We start from the raw sequence: 27,534 nt of genomic DNA, 5'->3' as shown, positions 1-27,534 counted from the left end.
CCTCTAAATGAACAGTTTTGTTCGCCACGGCAGAGTAAATGCTCCATATTGTTTTATAATTAATTTAAATTGGGTATTGCTTTTAATTGGTCGAACGTAGAGCGTTTCATTTTACACGTTAAAAAATATTTAGAGCTGTAAGTACTAAATACACATAAAGTTGGCCAAACATTTGGGAGTGGGGAGGTCAATGCTCTGATGATTTGTTAGCCCAAGAACAAAATATACAAATTACATGGTTCAACTCACGATTATAAATCAGGAACGGTTGGTAGGTACCGGTACGCGTTCCTGAGAAAAAGGGACAGACAGGCAGAGACGGGTAACAAAGTAATCCTATAAGGATCTCGTTTTTCCCAACTGAGGTTAAGGCTTAATCTAAATGGTTGTAAATTATAATTTACCAAATTAATTTAGTATTTCCCACTAACCGCTTTAGTTATAAATTCGTTAACTGTTTCGATTTTATTGGACCGTTGATTTAGGTAGGTACAATAAATTGTGGCGGTTGCTAGTCGTCGAATGATGATTTTAATTTTATTGTGATAGCGATGTCCGTAGTTAGTGTCAATTAGTTACAAATATTTAATTCTAATTAATATAACTAAAATCTTCACAATTGCATGTATTAGTAGCTCGTCTTCGCGAAACGTTTAAATAAAGCTGCATGCGGCGACCGCAAAAGTGTAAAGAACACGGTAGTCGGCCGCATTCGGCGAGCGACAGCTTCCACCGCATTAATACTCGTATGGCCGCCGCAGTAGACGGACAGACTAATGTAAAGGCGACAGTCGTTCGCCGAAGTAGTTTGAAACAAGTTCGGCGACCCCATTAGGTGAACGACGCAGTGTAAGTAATTGCCGCTTTAGTTCAGAAAATACATGCAATTATAATGACTATTAATGACGTAACAGAAGAACGATGTTTTTTCATGTATCCTTTAATATGTCCCACTCCTGGGCAAAGGCCTCCTCTTTCTTCCGTCACTCTTCCCTATCCTGGGCAACGAATCTTAATAATGTAAATACGTTTTTGCTAAAAATAAAAATAAACTATAACTAGCTACGAGTATTATTACTAACTAAATGGTGCGCCCGTTGACTATCCAAGTTCACTCCATTTGAATTCTAATGATTCTGTTCTGTAAAACTAGTCCGCTATAATACCTAACTACAGTTACTTCCCTCATACCAGCCTTCAAATTAAGTACTAAATCTTTGCCTAGCTGGTTTAGTTACCTTGTTTTGCTATGTTATGTAGTTAGCTGGCTATACCTAGTGCCATCCACGAAGACGCGTTATTTTGTCAAAATTAGACATTAATGACATTGTAATAAGAACCACGACACGCGTCATCGTGAATGACTCTACCCATATTAGGTATAATTACATGATTGCCTTTCGTAATTATCCCAAGGGAAGAAACAGTATATACAAGTGCTCCTGAATAGTCTTTAGCAAATCGTACAATTCCCCGTGACCGTCGCACGGCTCTAGAATGTTCGGGAATGTTCGCTAATGCCCTCCAACATTAAGCTCCGGGATTATCTGCAAAGCCCTAAAGTCCGCCTGTTCGACAGTACTGCGACCAGGTGTGGGGATTACCGGATAATCAGTAGAAGTGGACGATTCCCATCTTGTAGGTTCCCGACTTCTTTTTATCTTACTGCTGAGCATTGAGCAATGAGATGAAACACGAGATTAGCTTTCAGTACTTGCAGCTACTAACTTTATTAACCTCTGTCATATTATAAAAGCCGAGCTGAATTGAAGTGGATCATTTTGTGAATTGCGTAACATCAAATATAGCATGTTATCAAATTCCAAAAGGTTATTGTCTTCGCTGTAAGTCCCAAGTCCTATTGATTTCCGGAGGGACTGATCCTAAAATTAATTGAGTCTCCACAAAGCAATATTGAAGCGAAGGTGTATATGAATCAGTGCTGCTGAAGTCCCTTTGATTTACACCTCTATTCAAAAGTGAATTGTTATTGGCGTATTTGAATAAGAACTTACTGTGGAATATTATTTGTTACAGGTAATAATAACAATCCGGAGAGGCGAAGTACAACATTATCCAGTCAGTATCCATATTTCTGTCCATAGGAGAATTATATTTTTTTAGTGTAGGTATGTATTTTTATTTCTTTGGCGTCTTCTGTAGCCATGTGAAAGCTCAAATGCTCATGTCAGTTATTTAATCCCTTAGTCCGGGTTATACTGGTTATAACTTTATCATGCTGTAGATACCTGGACTAATAATCAAGTTTCATACTGTAAAATGTACTCCATGAAGCCAATGCGGGTTAGGAGTTATCCACTCAAATCTGCATGCTGCCAGAAGCATTTCCCAATGTACAGGACTCGCAAATAACTCTTTTATTTCTACCCCGCGTCCGATATCGTACCTGCGATCGGATTTCGGAACACCGTCACTGCCAGCTTTTACTATTTCTCGGATTTTCCCAGCTGAATGTCGCTATCACAGTCGCTAGACGGATTCTGAAGTGGAGCCTGGAGTTTTTGCCTTTAGTTATTCATCCTCGGCCGGGCTAATGTCGAGGGTCCTTCTTTCAAGGACCGTCTTTGATACCGTCTCATGCCCTCTCGCCAGTAAAAAGTAAATGATGTTGTGCAGCCGATTTGTATAGCGCATTTGTGAAGCGCGACGGAGCGAGCTACGGTTTTTGCAGTCTTCTAGTGCGTTATTAGTCGAATCAGACGGTGAAAAGACACAGGTTTGTTATTTTTATATGGCTCGGCTTTTATCTGCTTCACTGATCATTATTATTTTATTATTCATCTCGTTATTAAGTCCGTGTTTAGAGTGGTTGGACTTGCATTCAATATACCTAGAATGGGTTACATTTAAGCTTTCGCATAGTAAAATGAACTACGCAAAAATGCAAATGTTTTAAAAACGGCCCCTACCCTACTGGTAGTAGAGAGAAAGTCAAATATAGAGCTGGACTGTTTGCTTGGATAAAAATATTTTCGTATATAGACGATGTTCTCGTTCCCTGCATTTCTGTTCTATTTTTTTCTAGGTTCTACTTTGTCAAATCTAAGCTTAACTATCTATGAGTTCTTCGAAATGATGCGCGGAATAACCAAACTATTTGATACAAAACAATGACGATTATAATACAACACTTCTTGGTCTAACTACATTCCTATCCAACCTCTTTCATCTCAAGAAGAAAAAAAAAATAAAAATAAGTCCCTATTTAATTGTGCAAGAGATGAGCTCACCTTTAGCTCTTTGACAAAAATTTACTTTGTACAAAAATACCGTTAGTATTACAAGACCATCAGAAAAACCTCTTCGATTAGAGATCCGTTCTCTGTAAATAAACAGTCTCATCGTAATGTAACGTATCAAAAGGGTTGTGTTACTCAAGTGTGCATTGAGCGATCAGAGATCTGATATAAAACGCCACTGGAATACGGAGTGGTATCGTCTGAAGCAACGCCCTGTAATCACACATTCGTATGCGATTTATTCTATCTATTGGCTTAAATGAGCCATGCTATGGCTTTTCGATTCATACCAGAAGACGTCTTTATACTGCTGCAATCTGGTCTTCCTAAATTTTTGCTACAATGTTCTCGTTGTCGTGTAGCGTTGTTTCTTTATTTCCAGTTTAATGATGTCGTCAGTAAAGTTATGTTCAACCATGATTTTCCTCATACATTTTCTCTTAAGAATGTTATCTTTTTCAGGGATCAGTTTTATAACTACGAACGTTGAAGATTAAAAATATGATTCTAGGTTTGGACCAAACATCTATTTATCGTGCAAAAAACTTATCATTCTTATTCTCATATAGTGTTTGTTATACTTACAAATTAACGTTGAAATTCATAAATTGTCGATATTTTAGATTGTACAACGAGTGCATAAAATGCCCCATATTACCCCCAGATAATTATATTCACCTGATTCGAGGGTTGATAGTTAAGTTCAAGATAAAATGGGGTTTATGAACAAGTTATAACAAAGTGAATACAGTCTTTTTATAATAAATGTTCATTTACCTGTATTATTTTGTGATGTGATGTTGCCTGTTAAGGATTCGCTTTTTTGTTATAATTGAACACGAATTAAAAAAAAACCTTTATGTTATAATGTTTCATTGTTCGTGGCTGATTATCTTGGTCTTGCACAAAGACTTTTCTTTATGCACTAAAGCATAAAATGTCATTTTATGCAGCCAACATCCGGCATAAATACGAAATTTGCGAGCACGAAAAGCGACGTAACTGATAGATACAACATCATCACATCACATTTATTGTCACGCATATCATTTAGGTAGTGGTAGTTTTTTTTTTAGCTAAACATTAAAATGTGCTGTATATTTTCTGCTGTGTTAGTAAATAAATCATTATTTAGCTACCTCAGTTCTAAATACATTCACACTATGTATATAGGTATTTATCTACGAGTATCACTACATCTCCAGTTACGCTGGCTTTCTAACACTAGCTTTTTACAGTCCAATTCATGCAAGAATACGAGAATATTTAACGCGGCGTTATCTGAACCTCCTGAGGTAATCCTTCTGTTGTAACTTTTGTCTCGTATTGCAATCGTGTCGCGTTTCGTTGACGCAAACTAGAAAATTGCATACCTACATAATACATATCTGATGTTTCCAAGGCAGTATATTTTTACGCCATACCTACCTCCGGCTCGTGCTTTACTTCGAGTAAAGTGAATGCACACTGTGAATATGAATTCGGAGACTCCATGTGGTGTTTTTAAAATTTTCTCGCTTTACTAAGGCAGTTTATGGTGCACTATAAAATATGAGCTTTTCAATTTGCATCTGCTTGTAAATTAGGTATGTCAGAAGCTTATTCGAAGATAAGTCGTGTGATCAAAAATGAAATATAAAAATCATATCTTGCCAAACATTTTTAAGAAGCAATTAATGAGACATTTGCTTAGTTATGTCATTGTTTGGGATGAAGAAAAAAAAATACAACGACTACAAATTAACTGAATATTTATAAAAAAACTGATATGTTTTTTATTCGTTAATGGCCTTTTTTTGAAAATAAAAATGCATCGGCCGGGAACCGAACCCGGGCCGCCCGCGTGGCAGGCGAGCATTCTACCACTGAACCACCGATGTTTCTACTTGTTATATTAAATTAGGTATGTATTGTATTCGTTATCGCTGCAGAAACATGAATCGTGATGTGTGACAATACAGACTGAGTTCTATTCGTTTATTTTATTGTAATGAAACCAAAATTATTACTAGCAACGTTGTGTTCTATCCATCTTTCTCCATATGCATACATTAAATACCTACTACAGTACATACACGTATTAATTATTTTAATGTAATTCACAGTAATAATACGAACGTTAATAAATTGAAGCTGAAAATAATAAATTGAAGAACTGTAGAGTTCGTAAAGTAATAAAAAATAACAAATGTAACTTTTTCTTTGTCAGGCGCGCTTCGTTTGTCTACTTAAACCACTTAAACTTGGTTATTATTTCAAGGAATTACGTATGTAGCAATAATTGAATATCGATGTTATTTGAAAGCAACACAACTTGTGTTACCAAGGAACGCCCTACCTAATTCGTAATTTGAAGGCATTTCATGAGCAAATTACGCCTAACAAGACCATTCCTTAGCGAGGAGTAGTTAATTTTCTTCATAATTACACTAGTTGGATAAATTTGTGTAATTTGTTTAAACAACTGATTATACGTCTTTCTTAGATTTCCTCTCCTAAAACGTTGTACTTTACATCTGTCTGAAGATGAAACTGGTATTTATGTGATAAACGTGTCTACATTAGGATTAAATATGTTTGATACTAGCTGTTGCCCGCTACTTTGTTTGCGAAGAATTTCTTTATCGCGCGCCTTCAAGAATAACTTCTTTTTTTCGGAATAATAGGTTATTAAGTAGCTATTTTACTCTTATAATATGATGAATGGATAATTTAATGGCAATCGATTTAGTAGTAAGGCGTTGAAGCGGAACACATCAACAACTCGACTTTCGCGTTTAAATATTATATTAAATTTTTCTAACATGATTCAAATGACAGATGCCAAACTGACGGAACTAGAATCCCTCCTACTGTTACACAAGCTATCGATAACTTTGCATGTACCTAGTGCTAGAAGTGGCAATAGCATTATTTGTTGGTTTAAACGTTTGCTATCGAACTGAAAGTCTTATTTGAATTTTAAAATATAATTTATTCAACACTTGGAGTCTCACTTTTCGATTCTGACGAACAATCTTGCAAATTAATAATAAGTTAGATTATTTTACCGCTTTTATTTTTACTGATAACCCTCACCTCTAGGAATTGCGGCCTATTGAAACAACATTGTAAAGGCGTTCATTAAAGAAAGTAAGTTAATAATATAAAACAATGCCTACTCAGTTACTTAACACTTTGTCAGCAAATTTGAGTTCAAACATTCGAACAAGCAGCAGTTTTAATGTGATATCATTTTTTCGAGCAGTATATCTCTGTTGGAAAAAATAAAAAAAATAGTTACCGCCTCACAAAGTTACATAATCATCATGTGTCATTTGAATCATGTTACAACTCACAACCCTCTATAGTATAGTAAGAATTAGCTGCTATGGAAGTTTTTTACTTTTCAGACACAAAAAGTAGTTTAATAATCTGGAATAGTGTAGTTTTTTGGGTAATCTGTTTTTTTTTATATACATAATTGGTTCATTCAGTTCAATAATTAAATTCCCCCCTATTTTGTGGATATAAACAAACAAAATTTAACCTCTGTGTTACATACATTAGTATAGATAAGAAGTACCTACTTATAATCATAAATGAGAGCATTGTGTTTCGAGAGTATTGCGTGCAAATCAAATATGTGTACAACAATACAACAAGCTTCGCGGGTATGACAACGACAAAAGTTAGCGTCTTCTATTTATTAAACACTTAAAAATCGAATAACCGGGTTGTGGTCGTGCTGTAGGCAGTCTGTTCGTAATTTCGATGCGATTCTACCAACTGTAGTAAAACTGAATGCAACGTACAACTTTACAGCTTACTTATTAGTTTATATGGCAGCCTGTCTGTCATGTCATGGCTCTATCGTTCATATTTGAAGTTTGAAACAAAAGAAAGCAGACGATTACAAATCACCCTTTTATTTGCGTGTCACAGATCTGTTTCTTTTGAACTCTATAGGTATTCGCTTCTTCCGGACGAAGTGTTGGCAGGCCTCCCATGGTGGACTGACGACATTGTGAGAGTTCCGGGAAACCGGTGGATGCAAGTGGCAAGTTGTCGTTTATTGTGGTATTCTAAGGGGAGGCCTTTGTTCAGTAGTGGACGTCTTCCGGCTGATGATGATGATGATGAGGTAGTCGCTTAACATTTTCACAGACTCTGCATTCTATGTAATCACTAATCAATTATAGGTGTAGGCCATGTAGAATATTTTTTACGTACGGTACGGAACCTTATTGTGAGTGCGCGGATCCATCCAGCTCGCACTTAGCTTGTTCTTAAAATCGTTCAACCATTTATCCAGTACCTAGCTATAGACAGGCTGAGAGACTCATGGAATGAGTTCTATTTCCACATGTAACCGAAATCTTCCACGTTTACCCTCTGAATTGCACCAACCTTGGCAATAAGCTAGGACTTAATAACAGGCAATATGGTCTGATGTTTGCCAGTAGAAGAAACAAACGTGTTCGATATTAAAGCGGAGACGTCGCGGGAGATTAATACGTAGTCACTCGTGCTTTGCGGGACTGCCTCGTGACGGCGCAAGTTAATGGTTCACAGCGGCAACGGGTGGGTGGGAATATTCTAGAAATCTAGAAAGATTCCCAATAAACCCGCCTGCGACTTTATGATGGCTATTTCTATGCAACAAATGTGCGTTTATGCAGCTCCTCCACTTCCATACTGTAAGAACACACACAAATTACACAACCCCAACTACTATCACTGCCGGGTTTACTAATAAAAAACAAATAATATTGCAAACAGGATTATTATATCCATTTACTTTTGCAATGGTAAGTGGCAAAAGTGAAGCAACGCACTTCATTCTAACAATGAGAAGTTTGACACAATCTAATAATTATTTAGCTCTAAATTAAATAATTAGTATTCAACTCGCTAAATTAATACTAACAATTTCATAAAAGTAAAAATTTAGAATAGATATGAATACTCACATTGCAGAAAAGATAACAAGCCTCGCCAGAACAGGATTTAAAGTTGTAAATGTTTTAATTCCCATATAAAATCTTTAAGACTCAATTAAATGGTGAGTGTTTTCTCTTATTCCCGGGAAATATGTTTATTTACCGACGACTATTAGTATTGCTTCATTCTTTTCCGCTACAAGTTATCAGTGTTCCGAATATCCTACCAAAGTTAAAGCTTCTTTTTGTGTTCCGTACTGTGTTAAAAATAAAGTTGTGTTACCTAAATACTTATAATGTATAGATAGATATCACTTAATAATATTGAAACGCTGTTTTAAAATATATATATACCTCGTTGGGTTTCTTGCCGGATTCTTCTCGACAGAGGTTTTTCCTAACCGGTGGTAGATTTTTTTGACATTCATAAGTGCTTGTTATAGCCTTAATTTGTATAAAGATATTTATAAAATAAATAAATAAATATCATGACACACTTGACACCAAACACACTTGACTTTGACTTTGAAAAAGGGTGCCCAATGGAGCCCATTACTAAGCCTTCACTGTTTGCCTAATTGTTGTGTTACAGTATGTTTTGAACTGCAATGCTGTTTCCCACTGTCAAGTGATACAATAAAATAATACTCATCTATGATATAAATCCACATGAACTCACATTAAAAACTATTGATTGTTGTGTATTGTTGTTGTGTTCTATTTTGATTGTTGATAGAACTTTACTGATTAATTTCATGCAGCTACATATCGGATCATCCGACAACTTAGAATATAGTTGACGGTAGTAACTTTCTATTATAAGTTTGACCCATTAACTTAACCGAACCCAATAAATAGCTATATTTCAGTATCTGTTAATCGAGTGTAAGGTATGTACTTCTAATCAGCGCATTTATAAAATAATTATATAAGAAAGTGAACCTATAAGGGTTCCTTTTTTGCCGACTGAGGTACGGAACCTTAAATTGAAAGTCAGTACCATTCCACTCTTCAGCTCCAGTGCGTATTATGTCCTGGTAAGCTGTCAGCAGAGATTTCCCGAGCAATAATACACGATGCGAAATGATACTCACTTGTGACGTCGTCGCAACCAAACACGACATATATCACGACCGGTGCCACGACATCTTTATCCCATGGCCTTTTTACTGGCTCCTGTATCTTCCGCCGCGCGTCGGTCGCCCCGCGCTGACAAGGGTCCAAATCAGAGATATTAATTTGTAGGGTGCGCTGTAAATTAACCGTCGCGCGTTCGTGTAACCGAGTTATCCGAACCAGTCCACGGAGGTCCGGATAATTTGTTAGACAAGCGAGTAATAATTTCCGACTGTTGTCCCTTTACGGCGACGTGTGTCGGCGGCCCGGGTCGGATTAAGCGGAGCCCTCGCGCACAGAAGTCGTTAAAGCATTCCCATTTTGAATAACGCGCCGACTTCTTCGTATCCAAGGATCATCGTGGGCGGATCACACTGTAAATCTGGTAGCTTTGTAATATGGGTCATATCGGCTCGATAATTCTTGAAAGTCATAATGTAATGTTTGTCATAATGCACCATCTGTCATAACTCTTTTCCTCTGAATTCATTGTTCAGATTTGTTATAAAACGAACCTAACCTAATCTGAAGAGTTCTACAGGTGACCATTTTTTTTTTGAAAATTTTACGATTTCTGCGCGAAAAAATTATGACAAACAAGAAATCTGACAAACATTACATTATGTATGACTTTAAAAAATTATTCGACCACATTCTCATCGTTCTAGTATATTTAGCGTCTCTTTCAGTATTTTACTTATCAAAAAACATCGAACATGTAATTGACGATGTTACATATATACTTACATGGCCGATCGTATTAATTTTAACTACACAAAATGTGTGTATTACCTTTACCAACAATCAATGTTTATATCATCATTATGAAATGAGGCTCGATTCAATTTATTTAATGAGATTTTGTTTACTGCTCCATAATTGATCGCAACAGATGGCCCTGTGAAGGTTTTTGTATCGCTCTCAGTTCATATACGATCTGTTGTAAATAATTCTTAACATAAAAGGAAAGTTACTAAATCACATGCTTGATGCAATACAATACAAAACAAATATTCTGAATAGATTTGCACAAAATTCAGGGTAGACAATAAGCGGCACAAACATTACATAGGCATAATACTTAAAGCTTCTACCACCGAAGTGACAACTAGGTTATGTCACGTCTACTCTGTCCACTTGACAGTGCCAGGCCAGGTATCGAGTGATTTGTGGACACATTCTGTACATTCAAATACCATTACAATGTCGCTTCTAACCCGATTAGGGAGACATGAAATGTCTACGAGTAAAGTGCGAGTACCTACTTACTAACAAAGGGGCTTTCGAAAAACCTGTTTCGAACACAGTACCTGATGATAATAAAATAAAAATTGTGTGTATTATTATTCGCTCTACATTGTTTGTAATCAAAATTAATAATATCAAAATTATTAACTTAAACACTTATTGTAGGAGTTATTTTCATATTGCAATTGACATTCACATACTTCTATCATGTCATCGACATACCTTTAGCGGAAATGTAATTTTGAACTTTATTCTTTTGCAGTCCCACCGATCCGTCTTGTAAAACGGAATATAGGTAAGTAATAATTTGGAACGAACATCAAAGCTTTCCCAAGTTCCATAAAATTTGAATTGTTTTCGCTGTTTTGACAACAGCTTTCTAGTTTATTTAAGTTTATCCGACAGTGGTTTTAGATCGGACTGAGTAGGAAACCAAGTTTACTGTGTTAAAAATAAAGTTGTGTTGAATACTTGTGATGTACTTACTTCTAGATATCATTTAATAATATTGTAAATCTGTTTAAAAAAAATTTACCTCGTTGAGTTTCTTGCCGGATTCTTCTCAACAGAGGTTTTTCCGAACCGGTGGTAGATTTTTTTGACATTCATAAGTGCTTGTTATAGCCTAAATTCAATAAAGATAAATATTTTGACTTTTGACTATCCAGTGTATACCTGTCTGTGAGGACATTACTAATGAATTTCAACTGAAACGACAGTTGAGGCTAAAAATAACCTCAGTGAAAATATGGTCGCATTTATAGGCGGGTACGAGTTTGTTTGCCGCTGCAGACTCAGTTTTCGCCTCTTGCAACAAATACGCTCAAATAAATCCAAACACGTTCCCATGTTTTATTTCTCGCCACATCCACTATGAATAACGCTATATCATATAGTACAAACCGGCCAAGAGCATGTCAGGGCATGCGCAGTGCAGGGTTCCGTACTAATATGCGGAAAATATTTAAAATGAGTTTCGACCGGCTTGTAATCTGCTTAGCTGTGGTAGTTTTCCTTTTCTAAATTCATCATCAACAACAACACAATTCATCAACATGGCTCTAATAAAATTTAGCAGTTTTAAATCTAATATTTTGCAAACTGATTCCTAAATAAAAAAAACGGCATTTTCAAGCCTACGTTAGTTTTTAAGGGTTTATCGAACGATACCCCATAGTATGGGTTTAGATTAGAAACGAAAAACATTCCATCTTTACGTGTAGAGGAGGTACAGTCACCTGCATTAATATCTGCCACAGTGGAGCATGCAAAAATACATATAGGACACGTCCTACGGGCTCTAGAAATAGAGACTAGAGATTGTCAGATAAGTATCCATGCTGGTGATAAAGAAAACAAATGACATCTGCCGTAGTCGCAATCTAGTATGGCTAATTGCTTTAAACTATAAAGAGTGGCAGCTTAAATGGGATCGGTACTACATGTTTTAAACTTTTCTTCGCCACATGACTAAGTAAGAATGTCTACCTATTTCCCATTTATTTAGTATTGTTCACTTTATATAATGAATTAATGATAGAGATGAAAAGAAACACTGTTTACAATGTATATTCTGCGATAGAATATAATGCGAGTAGCCCCGCTGTCGTGGTTTTGCCTAAACTTCGACAATTAATTAAAAGTTGTAAGAAACACTCCGCAGTTGTGGAAGTTGTCTGGTCCTTGTGACCGGCAAGAGGTATTGGCGTTCGGTACGCTCGGGTACCACTAATTTATTGCTAATAAACAGCAATTGAGGATCATTGCGAGCGCTCAGAATTCCGAGAAGTCAATTTACTAAATATTATTACTGCGATTCTGGTCATACTTTGGATGTTTGATCGATGACTATTTAGGGCTGTCGTTGGAATATAAACAGAAATGCGTTGAATTAAATCAATCCCATGAAGGTCAATGGAGAATGAGATTGGATCTGGATCTCCAAAATAGTATCATAATAAAAATATTCAAGTATGTGAATGAATAAAAAGCTTCCCAGGGCTGAAAATTGAGCATGCAACTAAACTATACTTCAAATCTTTCGTGTTACAGACATTTTAGAAGGCTTTAGATTTTACAAGAGCTGTTTTATGAAGAAAGAGAAGACCAAAATAAAATCTTTATAATAAAATGCTGATACCCCGCTGATTTTAAGTAGCTAATAACTTAATCTGATGTCTAACATAACTTGCAACGTTTTTAGGCAGCTACATAAATTGCGGCCCGTATGAAAAATGCTGCCGCCAGCGAACCGGGGCTAGGGTTGCATCGCGATTAGTATATTATACTTACAGTATTTTGGCAAAAGTGGCTGCCTTTTAACGATGTCATCTGGCTATTTACTTATATTATACTTACTTACCTACTATTTCTACGTATTAGATAGAAAATTATTTTCATGGTTTTTGTAGTTGGTAATTTTTTTGTTAAAAATGTGTCCCGCGGGATCGATATACACGAAATCTCCGAAGACGAAGTTGCTGGCGACATACATAATCAAAAGACACATTACACGTCTATGTGTGTTTAACTATTTAAAATACACATATGACGTTGTGTGATTATTTCAACAAATACGATTGGTCGATTGTACGCGTCGACGCAACGTGTCAATGGAAGTGCAACCTTTTACTCTAAATCTCCTTCAAAATAGACTGGGATACACTCATCGAATGAATATGTATTATGCGCTTTAAGATTGTAGCAGACACTTGGGGAGCAGTCAAGTGGGGTTGTCTGGTTTCAAAACCTTGATTTATTTGGTTCTTCCATTTACGATAATATTGAGCTGAGGCACCGACTTCAGGCTAGAAAATTATTTTCAAGGTTTTTGTAGTCGGTTAAATTTTTTTGTTCTTTTTGTCGGTTTTTCTGCTTTATTAAAAAAAATCTTTATTTCCCACTTTTTATTTTATTTATTTATTTATTAAATGCAATTCACATATCAAAAGTACAATAGAGCACTAACATTATGAAACCCGGAAGGGCGCAGCATTTTTAAGAGAGAGAGAGTTTCCAAAACAATAAATTTGTATCTTAGAATTAATTAAAGTTGTGGCAATAATACAAAATCAAAATAGAAAAGAATAATTAAAAGACAATATCAGTAACATTAATAATTGTAGTCACTCAATACTTGTATGACAGAATGTTATTGGAATAAGTCGATAATTATTAGTGAATATTATTTTATAGGTATGTCAGGACGATTTAATATTAGTATCATAGTCTTATCTTAAACGATGTGTCAATGAGTGGATAAACAATGGCATTGCTAAAATATGTTTTAATTTAATTTTAGATTAGGTAGGTAGGTTTAGGTAGGCTCTGTGACAATTATTCTTTAAGATATTCTTCAAGCGAGTAATAACTTTTTTTTATCAAGAATTGCTTAAGTAGTTTGTTAAATTTAATATCATCTTCCTCATTTTTGAAGTGGTCACTCATTTTATTATAAATTTTAATTGCCATCGAGTTTGGAGATGATTTGTGCAGTTTTAGTTTCGATCCAGTCAGAGTAACTAAATTGTTTTTAAATCTTGTTTCAAAGCGTCTTGTTTTGTCTTTTTGCTTTGTATAAAACTGTGGGTATTTCCTAACATGTTTGCAAATCTCAAAGATATATAAGGATGTCAGTGTTAAAATTTCAAGTGTTTTAAAATGCGCCTTGCAACTTTCCGGACTCTTAATATTGGCGAGTATCCGTATACATCTTTTTTGTAAAGTAAATATATCCTGAATATCAGTGCTGTTTCCCCATAAGATAATGCCGTATTTGAGTCGCGAATAGGCATATGCGTAACTTTTTGGTGATTTGTAGCCAAACTAGATCTCAAAACGATTCCATTAAGATCAAACAGGGCTTAATTAGTTAGGTACATATGTTCTTTTAATAACAGAGTTCCGTTTTGAATACCTTCCGGCCTTCTTCATCAAGTCCAGTTCACCAAATGATACTTTCTGAATGTAAATACTTGACTAGACGCTAAAAATGCCAAAATGGCTATAGGTGTGCCTATAAAATTAGAAGGTTGCCCTCGATTTCCCTAAGATTCCATCATGAGATCTTGAGTTGGTGCCAAAAAAAGGCGTCATTTTTAACCGACTTCAAAAAAGGAGGAGGTTCTACGTTTCAATGTTTTTTTTTAAACTTTTATTGACAAAAGTAAAAAAAAATCATGATTCAAACCTCGTCGTTACCTTATATTCCAAAAAAAATTCTACATAAAAAAATACAAAAAGATAGTCTTGAATTATGTACATTGTGGTGAACACTGCCAAATTAAGGGCAGGTATATATAATTTGCACGTGCTATCATAATCGGTATTTGTGGCGTGTAAATTAATAACCCACATTTACGACGATACGCATTAAGAAAGAAATTTAATTTATAGTTTTTGCTATCGAGCTGCCTGTTAAATCTAAGTACCTATGGTTGACGCGACGCCAGAGTGGTCGAGAAAGATTACGCTCGCCCAATAAGTAATGGTATTGACTAGAGGCAAAATATTGGAACGTAGGTATTTGCCATTCCAGGAGCAAATTAGAGTTGCGCTCTCCTTGCCTCTACCAGAATTCATATTTTATTTTGGAGCTAGTTTCTTCGTTAGTTTCGGAAATTATGTGATTGCAATAATATTGGATAACACAGGAGTACTCCAAAACATCTGATACGCTCTAACGACTATATGAATAGATAGAGTAACATTGGATATTTTAGAGTGCATTGTCCAGGGACAGTACTGTACATAGATAATTCTACAATTAAAATGACGTTTTATTTATTCCTTTCAATCTTCACTACATAACAGTTGAACCAAAGCAATATGAAACCAATATATGTAGAGTTTTGCACAAAGAATTATGAGATGAAATAATTACATTTAGGGAGGTCAGGAGAATATCTTTTCATAAAGAATATCGTCCTCTTAAGATTACACGACATAGTTTTTTTTAGTTACCTATTTTGTTGACGTAAGATATACCTATCATAATTCATAACTAATATTGGTTAGAACAAAAACAAACAAACTATGTCGCTCAGGACTTAACACGCTAACACACAAGGGTAATATGTACCTCGACGTTTCGGCAACATTACAGACAGACAGTGTTACAGAGGACGGCCACTGTAATGTTGCCGAAACGTCGAAGTAAATATTACCCGTGTGTGTTAGCGTGATAAGCCCTAGCCGTACGTGGTATTTTGACTATGAGTGAAAATCACGAAAGTTTAAGGCATTATAAACTACTTATGTCGTATATTTATAGTTACGAAATGTTTAAGTTAACGCGCCATAGCGAGACAAAGTTAACTTCTTGTGCAAAATGTAATTAACATAGCTCAGACAGGTCATCACATTTTTTATATTGTAGTTTTTAGGTATTTTATTTGTAATTATTTTATTTTGAAAAAAAAAAAACTTTCTGCCAAGTTTCTTGCGGCGCATTCTTTTTGGCAATGATGGTCTTTCCGAAAGCGCTGGTAGTTTAAAAAAAAACCGGCCAAGTGCGTGTCGGACACGCCCAAGATAGGGTTCCGTAGCCATTACGAAAAAAAAACAAGTAATATTATGTGCGTTATAACACAATTAATACACTTACTACAGTCTTAAAATCTATTACCAGAAAAAGAGCGTATCTTCACGGCACTTAAGTCCTATTGTTGAGGAGCGCAGTTTTTCGGCAATAACTTCAAAATGGTATATCCGATCATGTTGTAACCAATTTTCGTTGAAAGTATTTATGAAGCGTTACCATTCCATATTTTTTGCATATTTTTTGGACAAACGGTTTACAATATAGACAGGGGGGGGACACAATTTTTGCTACTTTGGGAGCGATTATTTCCGGAAATCTTCACTTAATCAAAAAAGTTTTTGAGAAACCTTACTATCCTTTCAAAAGAGCTGTTGAACTATGTGCCACACGTTGATGCGAGTTAAAAACATTTTTTTTTTAATTTCTGTTACGTGTATGGAGCCCCCCCCCCCTATAAATATTTATTTTTGTAATTTAACTACAAAACTAAATAGCGGCTTTGACAAGACATCTGTACTCCAAATTTCTGATATAGGTCTTGTAGTTTCGAGTAAAATGCCTGTGACATACGGACGGACGGACGGACAGACAGGCAGACAGACAGACGGACTTGACGAAACTATAAGAGTTCCGTTTTTGCCATTTTGGCTCCAGAACCCTAAAAATGACGTGTAAAAGTGCCCGTTGCGGCCTATTTACTGAATAAATGGTAACCTAAAAGTTACCATACCCACTTATTATCCGTTTCTACCTTATTTCTATTTTACCATATTTAAAATATTTAGAAATAATCATAAGTCAATATTTTTACTAGTTTCAATTGCCACAAAACTGTTTCACTTTGCCTAAACTATGACAGAAATCAATAAGAATGGTCAAATGTTAAATTACGATAATATCTACTTTAGATAATCTTATCTTAGGTATTACGACTCTATCGATTCTTGTTCTATTTCCATATTTGTTTTTTCGATGAGATGACCTGTCCGTGCTATGGTAATTAACTTTTATGTCTAATGCAAATCTGCATCAGGATAAAATTAATTTAAAGTGCAGTGGGATGAAAAAGGTACCATGTTTTTGCTACAAAATTGCTGTTATTATAATCAAGAACTTAAAGTCAAAACACAAAGTGGTTGTTTAAAACCGGAAGACAGCTGACATTTTATGTCAATTGACTGTCATTTGGTTTTAGTAGTACCTTGTTTAGTATAACTTCAGTTTCGAGCTATGGAAGTGATTTTTCTGTTGCAAGAATAAAAATCGTGCTATTAATAGAATGGGAGAATGACGTCAGGGTCGGGGCTTAATCACTCTCTTATTTACTTAGTGGGGTTTTCTCAGCAGATAATTATAGACAAACAAAAAATCAATGACTCTTAATACTATTCGGATTTTCCTGTAGCGAATCTTCTTTGTAGTTTTTGTATTATATAGATAAGTTTAATGTCTGTAACCATGCTAAAGTTTACCTGCAAATGTAATGTTTTTAGTTTGCAAAATCGTCTAAGTTGAAGTAAAAAATTTCGACTAATTGTCGCTGAACCAGTCTTGATGACATGCGGCATGTATGAATATTAAATATTTTAATTATTGAATATCAATTAAAAAAAGATCAAGTACGAAGGACAGATTAATGTACAATTAATTGTACATATTCACGTAGCTACTGGTCAAATTCATTACGCAGTCGGGTATAAATAACAGGCATTTTGAGTAGATGAAGTAACGAGTAATATCTAGTAAATATACAATATGTTAAAACATTTGCAAAAACGAAAGTAAACGTTTGCGTGAATTGGTACCCGTCCTAAAACAACCAATTTTGTTTCGAATAAAGTAATAAAAAATCTCATATTTATGTCAAAACACATCCGTGTTATTTACATGTGAACACAAACGCCCACAAAATAACGAAACAGATTCGGTAAAGCTATTTAAAGACGCAGTCGAAATAACTTAACGGGGAAACTATTCCGCAAGCAATATATTCCAGGGCCGGATTTCCACTGCTATATAACCATATCACGGGAGAACCTTCTTAACTGCTGTATAAATATAACAGTATAACATTCGAAGGGAGCTTCGCATAAATCCGACGCATAGTTTTATCCTTCAGTTGGCCCAATGCGTGCCTGTTTCGCAGAGAACGGGGCCTACAGCGAGGTCACTGCCTTTAAAAAAGCGCTTTTCAGTTGCTACTGTCATAGATATTTGAAACTAGAAAAAAAAAATAGCTACAATGATCTGATCACCATAAAACGTAGAAACAGAAAAATCCTACTAATATTATACCTAAATGTAAGAGTTTGTAAGATGTTTGGAGGTTTGGATGTTTGACATGAAACTTGGCGTACAGATAGACGAAGATCTGCATTGAGGCATAAGATACGTGATATCCCGGTATGGGTGGGATAATATTTTAAGTTTAAACAAGAATAGAGGGCGCTGTCCAAGAACGGTGACGTTCCTCCGTACCTCGGCTCTCAAAATGACGTGTTAACTTCGTTTGCAATCAATAGATGGCGTTGTGCGAGCGAACCTTGTCCTTTCAAATTCTTACCATAACCCTTTTTTCGAGCAAAACAGTGAGTCATTTTTTTATTGCGTTGCCATCGTAACAAGAATCGTGTAAGTACCTAAACGGTTGCCGTTGTATATTTCTAAAAATTGCACGGGCATAATATACAACCGTTGAGTTAAGACGGCATTAAGCTATTTCTAATGCGGGCGAAGCCTCGGTTTAAGGCTAGTAATTAATAAAGCAAATGAAAATTGATGATAACAATTGTACAGTTATACATCTTGATTCGTAATTATTTAATTACAATAATTGTATGAAAGTTTGTTAAATATTATGGGCCATTCATTCACCTCTAAGTCTTTAGAGCTTTTTAACAAAGTTCTACTTTTTTGATCAAAATACGCATCGGTCATTACGCAAGGTCAGCAGCATGTTAGTAATATGTTCGATGTAGCAAAATATAAGTAGATGTAAGCGATATTTATTTTTTACGTATATTGTATAAACAGGTATGTAAATAAGTAGGTATATTTACTCAACAATGTGGGTGTAAATTATTTGGTTTAAATTTGCAGCGTTTATGCGAACTAATCGAGCTGAATCGTAATCTATGTGGATCACCTTACTGCTCGTATACGGATTTATGCTGCCATATTTTGTATCATCAATAACGTCTATCCACGTTCCATTCCAACTTGCACAATCGCTAATATCCTCCCCTCACATACTTACACCTGCCTGCTTGATACATGTATCACGTACCTTTAAAGTTACATGAGTACGTACCAACGCAGAACGATAGCTCGTATAAGATATTTTATTCGGACCAAAAAATGTGCGAGAAAGGGGAAGTGGACTGTATGGGAATTTCGAAAGAGCAACGAGAGGAAAGTCGGGATGGTGAAGGAACGTGCCGGAAGCAAAATATGGCGTCTCGCGACAAATTAATAAATAAAATAATAAAGCACGCGAAAGAAATAGCTGCTGTAGGAAGCTCTCACCTGAGAACTCCTCGTCTGCTGCAGGGCAGGATCTTAGGGCGTCGGTAACGGGCACCGTTGGCTCGAAGTCTTCAGCTCCTCCGGAATCACTGTTAACTCTTACCTCTGGTGTCGTACTTAGTCTTCAGATCAGCGCAGGGGTGCAGGGAGGCTTTGGCAGCAGCACTGAGCTTACGTTGAATTTAAAAACTATGGTTTGAAGGAAAGCTTGCAAAGTTTGGGCAGCGTAACGGCTGCTTACAATTCAAATTCTTAAAATAATATTAAAAATTACATGCTTTTTGTTAATTAGACCTGTATTTTTAATGTACAATCGAATTTTAAACGATACATTATAATCTCTATGCTCAACTAAACATATATATCTACATTACTTTTGTAAAGAGATTCACTGTGTTTGTTTGTGTTTTATGTAGGGAGTAGACAAGGTAGGTTCTGCTACTATTTGGAACTGGAAGGTTTTCCAGTTCCAAATAGTAGCAGAAACCTCTGCTTAACTTGTCGTGGTGCTTTAAGCAACTTTATCCGCTGAAAAAAAAACGGACTTCAATAATGTATGACCTATATAAGTAACAATGTTTACTTAAATCTAAAAAAAAAAGTTTCAATGCGATCTATCTATCTATTTATAACAGCCCTTATAGCGCCCTTCTTCGGACATAGGCCTCCTCTCTACTTTTCCAGTCTTGCCTATCCACTGCCACTCGCATCCAGTTTACGCCAGCTTGTTGCCGGATATCGTCTGTCCATCCATTATGATTATTATGATTATGATTATGTCCATCTTTTCGGTAGTCCACCTCTACCGCGGCTCGTAACACGGGGTCTCCACTCCAGAACTCTCGTCCTCGCCCAACCACTGTGGTGGTGGTTCAATGCGATACATCTGATCATTTGCAAGTGCATTTAATTTGATTAAAAAGTTGAAATCCATGCGAAATTCGAAAAATCCAAGGCTGCTATTCGATTGGGTAGGGTAGCTCTATTCATGTTTCGTTTCGCTTTTATGCGCTTCTAAATTTGCAATTCATCTGAAAATGCAGTATTCAGTATTTACATGAAGTGAATAAATTTCAGACTTTAAGAAAGAGACTTTAAAAAGTTATCAAATTTTAATGATTTGGATTTTTTTCCGTTGGACGAGGAATACTTTCAGTTAGGTTCCATTGTCACTTAGTTAGGATCTGATCTGTGGTTCCTATCTGGTTTCTCATTAGAGCCCATTCCTACTTGAACGGTATGGGATCCGTTTCATTCCTATAGAAAACCGGTGTCGGACCAGTGTGAATAACTTCATATAAAATGTTCTGCCACTGGAACATCCGATTAAAATCCGGCCCCGACATCCGACAAGTAGAAAACCAGCTCTTAGTTTTTGCACTCATTAAATCATGTTGTTGAATTCATATTATTGCATTACAGTTTAGTCCCTTCCGTTGTTCTTTCTCTTGACCGAGTTGCATTCGACCTTGTATCTGCAACTGAAGGAAAAACTTCACGTTTATATACTGCAGTGTATTTATTACCTACCGCTTTTGCAGTAAGTCCTCAACCGCCTCCAGGTGTACTAGTAAATTCCAATGTTTTCTTAGCATATCAAGTATTTTGCTTTATTTTATTCCGTCCTTGGAAAAGCTTACTGAATGCATCCCTCGCCTTCTGTGCAGTTGGAGTACAAGTTAACACTTGAATATTACACAAAATCTTTAAAATAATTTATTGTTCATTCGAGAGGTTAAACAGCGTCACATCTCATTGGACATCGAAGACGAGCAAGCGGCGTAAATATTGTGAGTACAATACTCCCAGAAATTAAATAAAAAAATAACATGCGAATATACAAATATACATGCATACATAAAATGGTATACCTACATAGTTAGAAGCTAGTATAGGCTAATAAGCACAATAATTGTGCAATTCTGAAAATATTCAATACATGTGAGACGACTTGATAACCAATTATTGAATCAGGCGTTACTTTGCGGAAGTCCAAATCAATGAACTGAAACAATCACTTTGCTCAGACACGACCTTGCGCAGGTCGTGTCTGAGCAAAATAATTGTAGCATTAAATCGATGGTAGCAGTTCATTAAATTGATAACCTCCTTTTTATTTTAAGTGGTTAATAGCATTGGTATATCCCTAAGAAACCGCCTGAAACTGGTTCGTTTTTACAAAATCAACTCCCCAAAAATGAACCGCCGCGCCGAAGTTGCCAACGTCAAGTTTATAACGCCAATAAAGGTAATAGAGCCGGTAGTTCCTCTCACGCGAGAAATCCCAGTGCGAACACTACGCCGTGTGAGGTTAATGCTATTCATCGCGCTCCCTAAGTACAGATAAAGGCCGCCATGTATGGTAGCCGGGACCCGCTGTGTAAGTGCTCGTTTCGGACTCGCGGAAAAAATGCTCGATGCCGGAATGGGCCTCGATGCTCGATGCACACGAAACGAGAGGGCTGATGCTAGCTGTGTTGTAGCTAGGTTTTTGGTAGTTAATTGTTAAGTTTATTTTGAAGGTGTATTTGACAAAAAATCGCTTATACTTAGTTTCACTTATAATTAAGTATCTAATGTATCTACATATATGTGTGTACATATTATATTATTATCTATGAATGTAAAATAATTTTTCAACTTGATTTTCACCCAGTACTTAATAACATGGTAGGTGGTAGGACCTTGTGCAAGGTCCGCCCGGATTGCTACCACCATCTTGCTCGCTAATCCTGCCGTGAAGCAGCAGTGCTTGCACTGTTGTGTTTCGGCGTGAAGAGTAAGACAGCCGGTGAAATTACTGCCACTTGAGGTATCCCATCTTAGGCCTCTAGGTTGGCAACGCATCTGCAATACCCCTGGTGTTGCAGATGTTTATGGGCGGTGGTGATCTCTTACCATCAGGAGACCCACTTGCTCGTTTTCCATCCAGTTGAATAAAAAAAAGAAAAAAAAAGGTAGGTAGAATAGTGTTAGGGCGTATTTTAACTCAGAATGGTATCTAGGCTCTGATATGGAACAGTCAACTAGGCCTTGGAACTCCAAGACAAAACGACGTCACCGAGCCGTGTTTGAGCTTATTGGAATAGTCTTAGGGCGTATTTTAACCAATGGTAGCTTCCATGGTCTCATGATGGAGCAATTAGGTGGTTACCATTAAAGCGTATTTTTGTAGACTACCTATAAGTATTTTACTTATTTTATTCTATGATTTAATGAAAGCTCAATGTTATATCGGGTAATAGAGTATAATTGGTGAACGTTTATCAGAATTACACCCTTTTTACAAGGACTTTGAAAAAGTTCCACCTACAAAATGTAACTCCTAGTTCCTCATTCCACAATTACGGTGACATAAACCGAGGGCGAGAGAGGTAAGGTCGGCATTGGCGACAATCGGTCTCATCTTGTATAGCGCACTTTAATAAAAGGGAAGTGGGGGTGGCGGGAGTGTTAGTTAATAGCATGGACGTTAACGCACGAGCGAGCGTTGAGCAGCGCACGGCTACATTGGCGACCGCCTCGTAATATCAAAATTGGTGCAAGGCACGTAATCATCGGCTATGCAGCAAGGCCGACCGCCAAATTTTTACAATTAGCTGTGTATGTAGCTTGATATTTAACAGTTTAGCGTGGGCAGCTGAGGCGGCTGTGTAGCTTCATTCAGGGGTCTAAGCAGGTTAACGCCTGGCATTTATGCAGATTCACTCTTCAACGGGCCTTACTGCATGCTCGTTACTAGCATGCTAATAAGCATGCTAGTACCTGAAGTACCAGTATGCCACTAAAAAAGCATGCTGTGCTGTGGTGCTTTTAATAGTAGCACGTTGTCCTATACACACATGCTAGTAGGTAGCATTTGCTAAATAGTAGCATGCTTTCGTGCTAGTAACTAGCATGTGTAACAGTACCTTAAATGGAAAAGATCAATTGTTTGCAAATGGAACCCCCCTCATTCGATATCCCGGTCTGCTAGAAACTTGGACAACTTAATTACCGAGAATTTTGTAGTAGTTTCCTATTAATTTTGTCGATACAGCTTACTGACACTTTGTAAATGCTTTGTAAAGAATCAGTATTAAAACTGTGTCCATCTGAGGGCGCATCAAGCAGCGGCTACATTTCAATCGAATGGTTTATTTTGATGCGAACACATTAATGTGGCGGAAGCACAATCTGTTTTTATTACGTGTGTGTTTACTTTATTCAATACGGTTTTTGTTGTTTCAGATCGGCTCCCTCAAGGGCTACTATTTGCTGTCACATCATGAAGTTCACAAGCGTTCTACGGAACCCAGTCATGAGCACCATAGGAAGCTGAACGACGAACCTCAGGTAAGGAAATAGAGATGAAAAAAAAAACCTATTTTTAATGCTACCTATCTTTTTCTTAATGCGTCTTTAAGTAGGTATCATTTATGTCTACGAGTACGAGTAGGTAGTCTTCAATCCCAATGATTTATTATTAAGCGCGCTCATCGCATCACACGAAGCACGCCGTTGATTATCCCGCTGGCTTTTGCGCGCTCTCAAAAATTGTCTATCAGAAATCACATTTAGAATCTGAATATTTTATGCCGTCTCATACGTACCCGTCCTAAACAACCGTTCTGCGAGTAAACAAAATTAGATTTCAAGTGTCGCATAAAAGTAAGGGTAAATTTCGCCCGAAACAGGAGTCCATACATCGTGGGCAAAAAATAAAGATAAAGTAAGGTCCGTACACATGGACCATACATCGTACGACGAAAAGATTAAGTGAGGTCGCGGATTAGAGGCAGGGTTGCCACTGCCCTGGCAGGCTCGAGTGTGCACACGGAAAATTGGGTGTCATGGTGCCGCCTCCGACAATAAAATATTTCCTTTCAAATCATGACGGTGTACGATTTCGCCCTTTGATGTAGTTACGAGTAAATTGTTACGCGTTAATATATTTTCGTGCTGAAATTTTTGCTGTAAATGAAATACCCCTGCTTTGCTGCGCCGGTTTCATTGATATATATTTTTTTTATTTGAAATTGAAATTGAGTTTTATGTAATAAAGGTTATTCGATGATCTTTGACTGTAAACTCAATATCGTTTTTCTGTTATAGAATTTAACGATTTTTGTATATCCTCCGGATAATATGTCAAATCTTACCTTTGATGATATTGTAGATGGAACAAGCGACCAACTTTTCATCAATTACGCTTATTAAATTAAGCAGCGTTTCCACCCATTATACAAATATTCTTTATTGCACACCACAAATCAGTACAAAAAATGTATATATTACACATACATTCATCAACCCACCAATAATGTGCGAGGATGTGTTGCGAGGAATGTGTTTTTCACTAACCAATAGAAACGCTTCATTTACACATCCTCGCACAGCATATCTGTGGTGGAAACAGCTGAGCGGAGCGAGGCGAGGTAAATGAAGCGTTTCTATTGGTTAATGCAAAACATATTCCTCGCAACAAATCCTCGCACATTATTCATCTCATCATCATGTCCGCTGAAAGACTGCTGGTCATAGGCCTCCCCCGAGGCTCTCCACTCAGACCGGTCTTGTGCTTTCCGCATCCACCGCGATCCCGCGATCTTAACCAGGTCGTAGCTCCATTTTGTTGGAGGCCTACCGACAGCTCGTCTCCCGCTTCGCGGACGCCATTCGAGAACCTTCTGACCCCACATCACACATTCTGACGCACATTATTGGTGGAATGGAAACGCAGGTTTACGCTTACTAAACATACACACACACACACATATGAGAAGAGTCACTCAAAGATATTTAACCTTGGTAAAGCATGTAATGATTAATTAATGTGTTTATAACTAAACTATCACATTTTTAAATGTATAACTAACAGCGTTATACGATACAATACAATGAATCTTTTGAACATCACAGTAGTAAGCAATACAGAAAACAGGTACACAGAGACGAAATTTAAAGGTTAGCAAAAGGCGGCCTTATCGCATCATAGCGATCTCTTCTAAGCAACTTCAATTCATAACTTCATTAATCTTTCATTTCTTAACACACAAACAAGACAAGACACAAACAGTCTGCGCCTGCTTGATATTGTCGTTGTTCTACGCCTGCTGATATTTTGCAACAAATCAAGCTATGCTCTCATATTTCAGAGCGTTTATTATCAGATCTGATAATCTGTGGTTCGGACAGTCTGAGGGGAAGGTACGTAATTCATGGTTTTTACTTACTGTAAAATGTCGATGCTTGATGCCGATATCGGATCGGATAACACGAAAACACGTTCACCCTTTTAAACCGACTTCAAAATAAGAGTAGTTTATATGTTCAAATTTTTTTTTATGTATGTTCGCCGATAACTCAGTCAATTGGGGACCGATTTTCAAAATTCTTTTTTTACTCTTCTCCTAGAGAAATCGAGGGCAAACCTCAAATTTTTAGGCACACCTATGGCGATTTTGACTATTTTAGCATTAAGATAAGCATTTACATTCAGAAAGTATCATTTGGTAAACTGGACCTGATGAAGAAAACCGTAGATGACAAATAAAAACTCGTCAAAGCTAAGTAATGCTCGCTCATCTATAATCGTTAATACTTAGATAAGCGACTAAGAAGAAGCTTTAAGTTAATGATTCTTTCGAACTGATCTGACACTGAAGCCGGAAGGTAAGCAACGGAACTCTGTTATAAAACAACGTAACTAAGCCGTATTTGGGCTGAATGGGATCGTTGTGAGATGTACTTTGGCTACGAATCACTAAAAAGTGAGAAATAAAGAAATTTTTTAACAAAAAAATAAAACCTACTCCAAAAAAATAAAAAAATAAAAAATGGAATCTACTACAAATACAAAACCCTTGAAAATATTTTTCTAGGTACCTACTAGCTCGAAGTCGGTGACTATAGGAATTATAGTCTCATAGTTGTGCATGTTAATAGATAGAAAACTGTTTTTTTTAAATAGTACCTAAATTAGGCCATAAACATTTTTAGCTACAATATTAAAAAAATATATATAAAAATCGTTGATCGAGAACTAAAAAAAAAAGATTAGTAGCACATTGGGTTCGAACCCGAACTTCCTAAGCTATATAGGATAGGATAGACTAAGCTAATGCAACTGGTCCAATCCGCGCTTCGTACATGACAGCGAAATTAGCAAAGATTTTTGTTTACAACAAATTACAAGCATGTGTGCAAAAATATCTCAGTCGCCGCTGCCGCGTTGAAAATAAATTATTTTCTAAATTAAAATACATCTGAAACTTGGTAGGATATATTACAAATTTCACGCTATTGGCGTTATGTACATTATTTTATAAAAATATCCACATTTTCGTTCATAAAAAAAATACGTGGAATTTGCACACTAAAGCCTACTGGCGCTGTAGTGCCTAGCTGACCGTGACAAACGACCTTAATAGAATTCTAGAATCCGAGCTGAAAATGAATACTACACAGGTTAACGTCAGCTAAGCTCGAGTACTCGCTCACGACCGCCGCTCTTGCCATCCGCTTGTTCGTTATTTCTGCCCTTTGCCAGCAATCCAACCAGAAGAAACATCTTTTTCCAAGTCACACGTTTACTTTTCTTTTGATGAGCAAAAGCTACGGCTAAATAATAGCAATAACAACGTACGACGCGTACTACTGTATGACATGTTCAGTGGGAGGGTGTAACGTGTTCAAATAAAAGTCTATACCGTATGTACTTAATAATGTCTCGGGGATTTATAGCACAATAATAGAATTGAAAAGACGAATGTAATATTGTGATATAAAAGACGCGTCGTACCTCTTCAGATGTTCTTTTTGCCTAGGTATATCTAAAATGAATCCGAAAGGATTTGCAGGAATCTGTGCCTAGTTCTTTATATTATTCCAGAAAATCTTAGTAGTAGTTATGATTTGCAAAGTAGTAGTACTTAGTTAT

General features: G+C 36.5%; 1 protein-coding gene and 1 non-coding gene across 2 annotated transcripts in view; one reads left to right on the top strand and one right to left on the bottom strand.

The window, feature by feature from the left end:
• Positions 1 to 27,534, top strand: part of LOC141439992 (furin-like protease 2) — a 207,508-nt gene that overhangs the window by 159,230 nt on the left and 20,744 nt on the right. The window contains 1 exon segment of the mRNA XM_074104450.1: positions 23,844 to 23,948. Within this exon segment, the coding sequence (XP_073960551.1) occupies positions 23,844 to 23,948 (105 nt within the window).
• On the bottom strand, positions 5,070 to 5,140 carry TRNAG-GCC (transfer RNA glycine (anticodon GCC)). The gene has a single exon. It is a non-coding gene; the product is annotated as a tRNA-Gly (tRNA).

The sequence above is a fragment of the Choristoneura fumiferana genome, chromosome 21 (assembly GCF_025370935.1).
Source record: "Choristoneura fumiferana chromosome 21, NRCan_CFum_1, whole genome shotgun sequence".
In the NCBI taxonomy this organism is placed as follows: domain Eukaryota; kingdom Metazoa; phylum Arthropoda; class Insecta; order Lepidoptera; family Tortricidae; genus Choristoneura; species Choristoneura fumiferana.
The sequence above is the reverse complement of the archived record's forward strand: the minus strand, read 5'-3'. Positions and strand labels throughout refer to the sequence as shown.